Here is a 10,269-nt window from a genome sequence, read left to right as displayed (position 1 = left end):
AATATAACTGAATTTTCAAACATCCCAGATTTCTCTTCACTTTTGGTCGGTGCCGCATGAACCAAAGTTGAGAAACCCCTGGTAACAGAGATTCAGCTGGGAGAACAAAAACCATGAGGCTGAGAATTTGACAGAAATAGAGTTTCCTGCTCAATCTAGTCTACTGGAATGACCAAGACAACATCAAATGAAGCGCCTTAAATTGGACAATAAAAAAGCTAAATGTACACAAAGATTTTTCAATCTACCATACTGTTGTAAATTCATTTCCAATGCAACAATCTACGTAACACCAAAAATGTATATATCTATCATAAATACAGAAAGTTTTTTTCCTAAACAAAAATACCCCCCCCCCCCCAAGCCTGCAATGCTCTTTGTGTCTGGGTAAAATGGGATCGTTAACTCTCCTGTTAGAAAAAGAAAAAAAAAAAGAAAAAAGAAAAGGGAAACACAAAAACTAAGAAAGTTTAAAACCAGCAATTCAGCTACTGATTGAATGCCCAGAGACTTTAGTTGAGTTAGTATCATTTCTGAATACTTTCTGCCATTAAAAGTCACACAAAAACATAAATGTCTATCATTTGTTTGGAACAAAATTAAATAATGACTTTTTTGTAACAAGAAAAGGTTGTGAGCTGTTGACCTGAGAATAAAATAGACATTACATTATTTTTCTTTTTTTTAGCAAGCCATTGGTATTTGAATGCTTAGATAGCAAGAAAACTGTAAGACTATTCTCCCATACAGTACAAACTGGCTTTGTGACTGTGCTATAATGCGAAAATACTTATGCAAACAAGGGACAGTTTGCTGACTTTTGTAAAGAGGGTTGGGGGCCATTCAAATAACTTTGAGGCAGTCCACTGCAATATAGCATTCCACTATCAACTGTTAACGGCTATGATCTTCTCTCTTTATATATATATATATATATATATATATATATATATATATATATATATATATATATATAAAAGAGTTGTAATAAACTAAAACCATTATGTTGGTATGGGAAAACAATCCACTAACAATAAAATTTTTGGTTACAAGCTTTGGAATTGCAGTTAGTCTTTACACATCTTTTTCTGAAATGGGTTTGTATACTTTTAAACATTTTAAACATTGCTGCTTTTTTCTTTTTTCTTTTGTGTTTTCTTCTTCTGTTTTTTTTTTTTCTTTTTTCTTTTTTTAACATTGTTCGTCACTGAAAGCGTTTACAATCTGATGGAGTCCGATCCTACACTAGCAAGATTACTACAACTACTGCTGTCTTTGAGACAGCCGGGCTGTTGCGGCTCCTCTGCTGGCCTGCCCAGCCTGTCTGCCGACTTCTGACTGCTGTCAGAGTCAGACTCATCGGTAAAGACGTCTGTTGGTATCGAGGTCTGGACCCCTGAGGTGCTCAATGAACTTGAGGTAACTGTTGAAGGAGAGGAAATTGGAGGAAAAGAAGACAATGCAGAAGAGGGGGCATTAGGCTTCCCAGCTAAAGCTCTAGAGAAAGAGGTCTGGGACCAGGATTTGCTTGTGGCTGTTGTGTTATTTGGGGTGGCCGTGAAGGAGGAGTTGGTGCATGAAGATGCAGACACAGATGAAGACGGTGTAGTTGCTGATGCTGTTGACAGAGGGGATGGGGTGTTGTTTGAGTGGGCGGCAGACTGCGAGGTAGATGTGGTGTTAGGATTGGGGAAGCAGGCTGAAGAATGAGGTAATAAACTAATAGCGTGCTCTTTGGCATTTCTGGATCTCTTGATTTTTCTGTGTTTGTGCAAGGCTGAAACAAGGTGTTGACTGACCGCTTTGTCCCCTTCTAGGGTGGTGTCACAGGCAAGGCAGTCATAGAGGCTGCCCTCTGCTGCTTTCCCACTGTTGGGGACCCGAAGCAACATCTCTTGCAGGTTTGCCACAGACTGACCAAAAAAGCAAATCGACTTGAGATGGCTGATAGCCGCTTCCTCTTTGTTGAAGACAGCTTGACACTTGCGGCACGCCAGCCTGAACTGAACTTTGGGGACGATAAATTGGTCAAGAAGGGGGCCTGCACCTTTGCTGTCCACTTCATGCTGCTCAGTGGCTAGATTGTTGTGAGTGGAAGAGGTTTCAACAGATGACTTGCTCTTCTGCTCCTCTGTTTTTACCAGATCTTTGGCAGATTCCTTATGGTCCAGAAAATTTTGAGAGGGGGCAGCAGTTTGGTTTGTTTTGGGCTGCTGAATCTGGTGAAGTTGCCTCTGCTGTTGCTGAAGTGCCTCCTGCAGGCTCTGCTGATATTGCTGGTAATGCTGAAGCAAAGATCCAGGCGACAACCCCATCAGGGCCTGTGATAAAGCAGGGTTGTAGGGGAAAAGACTTTCCATACCATACATAGGCTGAAGATATCCACCTTGAAGAGCACCTGGTATCTGAGGGGCATAATATGGAGAGAAGCCAGGCATAAAGTAGGGCAGGAACTGACTTGTTAGCAAAGCTGTTGGATCTGAGGCTAACGCCGCCTGTAGAGCTTGAAGCTGGGCAGTGTCGACCACGTACTCCATACCAGGTGTCGGCATTGAGGTGGCCGGAACAGCAGTGTCTGATTTTCCTTTCTTGGCACTGGCAGCAGAAGTGGAGGGAGCAGGTGTGCCGCCAGCGGAGGATAGTGTAGGGGGCTTCTCAACCTTCTCCTTGGGTTTCTCTTTTTCCCTGGCCCTCTCAGTATCACGATCTTTGGGAGGTTCAGGACGGGGTCCTGGTTGGGTTGTCACAGAGTTTGATGTAGATGCAGGGGTAGGGCTGGAGTGAGCAACAGATGTGCTGGCCTGAGCGGGGCTGGGTGAGGCCAAGGAAGAGGAGGAAGGGGTCTTGTTAGGTAATCCAGATGTGGGGAGACTAGGTGAGGGTACACTGGCACCAGGCATGTTCAGGAGGTTTGGAGGTTTTGGAGGGGTTAAAGCTGAAGAAATTGAAGAAACAAACAAAGAAACAGAGAAACAAAACACAATTAAGAATCTTGCAATATATGATTGACATGTAGTTTTCCAGTAAATATCTAAATATCTTTAAAATAAGATTATATACTTGGCAATTTGGTAAGAAACAATCTTAAGTTAAAGGGAAACCAAGTTTATTTTTCTTAATGTTTTTTTTCTAAACAAGTAAATGTATGAATGTTTAGCTATATAAACTGGAAAACAAGACAAAAAAATACAGAATAATACTTAAATACAGTTTTAATTTAAAAAGCCTTAAAAATTTTACCCATAACAGAGAATTCATTTGATGAAATACCTGAGTTGGATGAGTTAAAGCCTGGTATGGAGGGACCGCCAACACCTGGCAGAAGAACAGAGGAGATCCCCTGTAGATTTGGGTAACCCGACTGAAGGTTCAAGGCTTGCAAGGCAGGTGTGTCAAACATCCCTTGTTGCTGCATGGCTTGTTGTTGTGCTAGTCCCAGGACCTCATTAGCTTTCTTGATGCGATCCATCTCCTGCTGAGCCATCAGCTGACGAACCGTCGCTGGGTCAAAGTACTCTTTCTCTTTATCAAGCTGGCTTCCAATGGTGTCCTTGACCTTAGAGATGTGTTGCTGGGAAAAGATGTGGTCCCGTACTGAGAGACGAGCACTGTATTTAACACCACACAAAGTGCACTCTGTCTTGGGTCCCTCGTAAGATGTTTGGTTGATACCAAAGTGCTTAGCCATGCTGAGCTTAGCCTTCTTTTCCTTAGCGCGAGCATTCTGGAACCAGACCTGAACAACTCTCTTTGGAAGTCCAATGTCATTGCCAAGCACCTCACACTCTAGCATCGTTGGAGTCCTATAATCATTGAAGCAGGACTTGAGCACCTTAAGTTGAAGATTAGTCATCTGTGTACGGAAGCGCTTTTGACCTGGCCTGTCTCCACTATCAATGCTTCTACTCCCAGAGGCCCCTGGACTTGGTGAGCAAGGGTCAGCCAGACTGGATGTTTCACTGTAATCTATCATATTTTCATTTTCAAAGTCTTTTGTATAGTAGCTTGTTGCAGGGCTCACCAGTCCTGAAGACATCTGTTCATCGTTCTCAATGGATGGGACAGTGCCCCCAGATTTAGACAAGAAATCTCCACTGTTATGACTGTGCTTTGCATCTGCACTATCATTGTCAACATTTGCCTCATCACCTGTGGTAGTATCAGTGATGGCTGTGTTCACCGAGGAACAATCGTCATTATCGAGTTTATTTTGATCAAAGTTTGTGTTTACTGAGGAAATGGTCGGGCTTTCAAACTCCTCCACTCCCTCGACCTTGATAGACGTTGGGCTCAGAAGAGCCCTGGGGGACAAGTCCATGTTTTTGCTCACAGGTGACAGCGAGGAACATTGTGCATCATTATTAGAAGGGACAAGATGAGCATAGCTAGAAATATCCAGGGGTTCCATCTTAAACTGCATGGCCTCATGTTCAGGTAACATACTGGAAAGAGCCATGTTGTAGCCAGCACGTTTTGCCTCATGCCAGTGCCGTGAACGAATGTGGGCCTCTAGGGCAGTTTTAGCCTTGAATAGGGCTCGACAGAATGGGCAACGACGGTGGGCTTGAGCTGGCCCGACAGCCCGAAACTGTCCTTTTCTTTCTCTGGCCCTTGTGTTTTGGAACCACACCTGTACCACCCGTTTTTTAAGCCCCACCTCATGGGCAATATGATCAAGCATTTTACGAGTGGGATTAGAGTCAAGCAAATATTTCTGGTATAGAATCTCTAGTTGCTCTGGGGTAATAGTGGTTCTGAGGCGCTTGTCCCGCTGTGGCTCCTCTCCACTGTTCATGCTGTCACTTTCTCCTGGACTAGTCCCTGCTTTCTCCTCCAACTTCCTTTTTAAGGAGTTCATAGTGGATGTAGGCGTTGATGGAGAAGTGGCAGAGTTGCTGGACATTTGTGGTATGGCTCCTGCTAGGAGCTGACTAGCCAAGAGAGGATTACTAGGATCAAATAACATGAAGGACATGTCCATTGAGCGATCCAAGAACTGAGGATGGATAAACTGGTTTTGGACACTCAGGAAATGAAGCTGCTGGTGTTCCTGCCAGTGCTCAAATGAAGGAAAGGCAAGCTTGCACTGTTCACACTGATATTGGATCATTTGTTGGGCCAACTGCTGCTGTGAGGCAGATGCTAAGTGGGCATTAAGGGCCATGTGGGAACTCTGGGAGGTCTGACTGGTGTGTGAAATGGAGGGACCACTATGCTGTTGCTCTTGGGAGAGGGATGGTGAAGAGAGCTTAGGATTCTTTGGGACTGTATGACTCTTTTCCTCTCTTTGTGGCCTCTGCTGTGGCATCTCAGATGGATGACTGGTTTCCTGTTTCAATGACGTCTGTTCTCTTTGGCCCAATGATGCTTCTGCAGAGTGTTTTGCTTTCTCATCGGAGTTTGAGGTGTTAGCAGGAGTAGGCTCCTCCTTTTCAGATGATGTCAACTGAGAGAATGCAGAGGATGTGGGAGGAAGAGGGCAGAGGCTTGAAGATGAGGGCATTGGGGTATGACCCGAAGACCCAGTTGGAGTGTAGTATTCATGCGAGAGATCAACAGAGTCCTCATTTTGGCTGTCATACTGGCCCTCTTCCTCCTCGTCTTTGTAACAGAGCTTCTTCTGGTGTTTAATAAGGTCAAATATGCGCTGGAAAACCAGGCTGCACTTCTTGCACTGATAATTTAAGTTGGTAGTGCGAATGTATCTGTCATTGGATAATTCACGTCGGTCACAGTCTTTTCCTCCATCTCCCTGGTTCTCATAATTTTTACGGGCTTTTTGTCTGGCATTTTGAAACCATACAACAATGACTCGAGTCGGCAGACTTAGAAGATTGGACAGCTGTTCAAATTCATCATCTTTAGGATAAGCATTGGCATCAAAGAAGTCTTGCAGTACCCTCAGCTGGTAGTCCGTAAACCTTGTCCGTGAGGACCTCTTATTTCCATATGATTCATGCTTTTGAGGTTCAGGGGAGGGTGGCTTTGAATCAATTTTTGTGACTTCTAGTGTGGTAATTGGAGGGTTATTGAAGTTATAAGGTGAGTCTTTGTTGCGTTGGCGCTCTTTAAAGAGTGTGTTACGGAACCAGTGTTTGATGACTTTCTGAGGCAGTCCTGATTTATCTGCCATTTCCTTTATTTGTTCCTCATTTGGAGAGTTGTTGATGTCGAAGTATTGGCGAAGCACCCTAAGCTGGTCATCTGTGATACGGGTGCGGGGCCTCTTATTCTGTTGCTGCAGCATGGCAGGGGTCAGCTGCTGTTGGTACAGCTGGGCCAGATCAGTGGCAAGACTGGGCTCCACAGCTGGAAGCTGGGTAGGAATCTGAGAAGGTAATGATTGGAGTGACATAGGCTGCATCATGAGTGGAGAGAATAGTTGCAGATCCATTGGCATTGGGATTTGAGCCAGTGGAACTGGAGGCTGTGGGGCTGGAGCAGTTGGCGGTGTGAGGGTAGGGGTAGTAACAGGTATATTTGGTGTTGGTACCCTCTGGGGTGGTGGAGGTGGGGGTGGGGGTGGAGGGGGTGGTGGAGGAGCAGCAGTTTCAGGTGTCTGGGGCCTCAATGGGTACAGCTTGTCATATTGTTCTCTGTACTCTTTGGCAAATCTCTCTAGGAATTGGAATGGGAAGAAAGCCTGGTGGATGTGTTCCTGGTGACTCTTCAGAATCAATATGTTTGAAAAGAGCTTACCACAAGACTCACACTCCAGCTTCTCTAATCCTTCAATAGGGTCAACCACTCTGGTGATACCAGCTGGCCCACTGGATCCTGATAGAGATCCTGTTGGCTTCTTTTGTGCTTTTTGCTTATTCTCATTGTACTGAATTACCAGCTCAAATCCAAAATTTTCTAACAGGGCTTTTGTTGCATTTCCACGAGCATCTGAGGCAATCCTCGGAGGAGGAAATCCAGAGTCATGGTTTACATTGACTACAGTTTGAGGAGCATTTTTATTTTCTTTGGACTTTGAATTTTCTGCAGTGTCTTTTAGAGCATGATCCTCTGCTTTATCAGAAATGTCTTTATCCTTTGGCAGCTCTTTTTCTTTCTCGCTGTGGGGAGATGGCTTTGGCTTTTTGTCCACTGGGTGAGACAGAGCACTCTGCTGAAGTAAAGCCATTTGGCTTGAACCCTGGGAGTGGGAATGAGCTTGGTGCTGTTGCTGAAGGTGATGGTGCATGAGCTGCTGCTGCAAGCAGCTCTGCTGGGCCTGCTGGGTAGAGTTCTTTTGTTCCTCCAACAGTGAAGCAGCAGATCCACTCAAGTTTAGTGAAGAGCTACTTAGGTTCATTTCTGGATTTAGTTGAAACTCTGCCCCAGGAATGTAAAATGGAAAGAGCAACTGTTGCTGCTGAAGTGGGAGAAGAGCATCTGTTGTCATCGGGAAGTGCTGGAGAAGAGGGTTAAAAAGCTGGGATTGAAGAAGAGCAGCCTGCTGGAACTCCTGTTGGAGCTGAGCTTGGGCCTGTGCTTGAGCCTGGGCCAACTGCTGCTGCTGTTGCTGGAGTTGCTGCTGATGGCCCCTTGAGGAAAGTATATCAGCAAATTTCTTCTTTTTCATATCATGGTTCTCAGAAGGAGATGAATGGCATGCTGAGTTGCCCAAATTGTCAACATTGTGAGAATGACTTAGATGGTTACCTCCCATGCTGCTCTGTGCTGTATGGGCTCCTGCTGGTGAGCTGCTGCTGTTGCTAGAGCTCGTGGTGGAGTTAGTGGCTGGAATTGGGCTTGGGGTTGAAGTGCTATTAGAAGTGCTTCCACTTGGGCCACTACTGGTAACAGAGCTCGAACTGCCACCAGCTGCTTCAAGTTTTGCCGCCCTGGCCTTGGTCTGATGGAGAACCGAGCGCATGTGGATCTCCAGTGTTGAACTCTGGCTGTATGCTACATTGCAAGTACTGCATTTGAAGGGTTTATTATCAGGGCTGCTGGTTGGTTCTTGCTGGCCAGTGGTGGATTCTTGTAGGGCCCGTTTGACTTTGTGCAAGTGAGACACAGAGTTGTAGTGTACAAGGAGGATATTCTTTTGTGTAAATGACTCTTTGCAGACTGTACACTTGAATGGACGGGATGGATCAAGAAATTTCTCCATTGTAAAGTTAGGGCCTTTTCTAAATGGCAGGGCTCGTTTGGGTTCAGATCCAGAATCCTCTAGCAAAGATCCAGAGTCACTGCCAGTTGGGCTTTGCTTTCCCTCTGCGTCACTTTCCTCACCCTCCTTGTCATCATCTAGAAGACTTCCCTGGTCCTCTCCAAGTGAGGGGTCACCCAAAATCATCAGATCTCCATTCATCAATAAACCTCCATAGAGCTGCTGGATGTCAGCTTCACTCAACTCAAGGTGACTAGTCTCCAGATGCTTCTTGAGTGCCTGCAAGGTCCTAAAGCTGCGTTGGCAAAGACAACACATCGTGGCTGCTCTGATCACATGGTATTGGGAATGCAGTTGAAGTTTCTCTATTGTCTTGAATGCCAGACTACACTGGTTGCAGCGATATTTGTAGACATGACGATCGGAGACAGGCAGTTGGGGCCTTTTATTGTGGTCCTCATTGAAGTGCATCTGAAGGGCATTGGAGGATTTAAAGACTTTGTTACAGCCCTTTTTCCAACAAACAAAACCAGTGGAATCATCTCTTGCAGGCTGTTGCTCCTTAAGAGGAGACTTGCGAGCTTCAGCTGTATCTGTAGCCAGACAAACACCTTTCTCAGGCTCAACATCTGGCACCTCTGTAATGACAAAACAACATTAATTAAAATTTTGACTGCAGATACATATGTGTTTTCAAGATGTATTTTCTACATTGCAAGATGTTCATACCTGTTTGTTTCTTAATGTCTTCAGAGCTTGAGTTGGACTGAGGCATGATTTGAGAATCTCTCTCTGGTCCAGGGACTGGTATGAACATGCTTGCTGGCAGTACTTCCGATGCTGCCACCTGGAAAAATAAAACACAAGGTATGTCACGTTAATTATAGGTCATAAACAACAACCTCCTTATAGGGAATGTGCAACATCTCAAATTAAATGTAAAGGACAAGCAATTACACATTTCCAACAAACAACATTTCTTTAACAATGAATTTCATATACTTTTGTATCACATAAAATGCTTTTATTTTGGGGAAAAAAGCCTGTAGGAGAGATTATTTGAAGGTGATACAGGTGAAAGATGTGCTACAAACATGAAAATATTTCGAGAAAAACATTACAGCCACCCTCTTTCACAAAGGCGACATCATTTTCCATTCGTGGAATTTGCACTTCTCACTGATGGTGTTTTTTTATGCTCTGCGATAGTTCTGCTGCTGCTGCAGCCAATTATTATGATGGGCTGAGAGGCCTACCTTGGCCAGTTGAAAAGCTTATTAGGGAGCCTAATTAAATAAGTCTTCCACCTCATAAAATGTGCAACTCATTCCAATGGGCACAGAAATGCAGTCATTCTGCCTGGAATTCTGGGTAATGCAACAACTGTCAATTTCTGGATAAGGATCAGCACTCTTAATTTAACATACAGCATTACAGCATTAAGATGTTTTCCTGCAACACAGAGTACTGTTATCTAAAAAAATATGCAAATGATTACTTGAAACAAAGCCATTGATAAAAATGTAGATACATTTAAATGCAAGTGCATCGTGACCAGTATGTTTTTCAGTCGATTTAATTAGAACATTTAAAGTAGCAATGAATATTGTTGTGATAAAAGCACAAAAGTGCAGCAAGGTTTGCTTTGCACTCAGCAAAAGGTTGAAGTCAATCAAGTGTGAATAACAGCAACCTCACCTCTATCTTTCAAGTGCACATGCTTCTCCATGCATGCCTCTCTCTCTCCCCATCTCTCAGAATAAAAAACACAACAGATTCATTAACAGGTTCTTATTTAACAATAATCAGTGATTAAGATTGGAAAAGGCTGAGAGATGAGCCACTGTCTGCTTCACCTTCCTTCAATTAACTTCACAAACTGAACAATCGGCCTCACTCATCATGCATTTCAATACCCCAATCCCATTAATCTATCTCCCTTCTGTCTCTCCATTTCACACTCTATGTCTGCTTGTATAATTTCTTCATTCCCTGTTTGTGTCCTTGTGGTTCAGTGCCCATTTGTTTTTCTCCCCACGTGAAAACCTGTTCCATCTTTCTCACATCAGACACCAGCACAATGTTTGTGGGACTTGGGACGAATTAACAAAAGCCTTCCTAGCCTGACCATGTAACATTTAGTAATAAATGTTATTTGGTTTATA

General features: G+C 44.1%; 1 protein-coding gene across 1 annotated transcript in view; it reads right to left on the bottom strand.

The window, feature by feature from the left end:
• Positions 1–370: 370 nt before the first annotated feature.
• LOC127409580 (zinc finger homeobox protein 3-like) overlaps positions 371–10,269 on the bottom strand; it is a 213,905-nt gene continuing 204,006 nt past the window's right edge. The window contains exons 8-10 of the mRNA XM_051682970.1: positions 8,834–8,951; positions 3,271–8,742; positions 371–2,935 (exon numbers count right to left, since the gene is read on the bottom strand). Of these exons, the coding sequence (XP_051538930.1) occupies positions 1,218–2,935; positions 3,271–8,742; positions 8,834–8,951 (7,308 nt within the window). The 3' untranslated portion in view covers positions 371–1,217. The remainder of the gene's footprint in view (positions 2,936–3,270; positions 8,743–8,833; positions 8,952–10,269) is intronic.

This window comes from Myxocyprinus asiaticus, chromosome 1 (assembly GCF_019703515.2).
Source record: "Myxocyprinus asiaticus isolate MX2 ecotype Aquarium Trade chromosome 1, UBuf_Myxa_2, whole genome shotgun sequence".
Lineage (NCBI taxonomy): Eukaryota > Metazoa > Chordata > Actinopteri > Cypriniformes > Catostomidae > Myxocyprinus > Myxocyprinus asiaticus.
The sequence above is the reverse complement of the archived record's forward strand: the minus strand, read 5'-3'. Positions and strand labels throughout refer to the sequence as shown.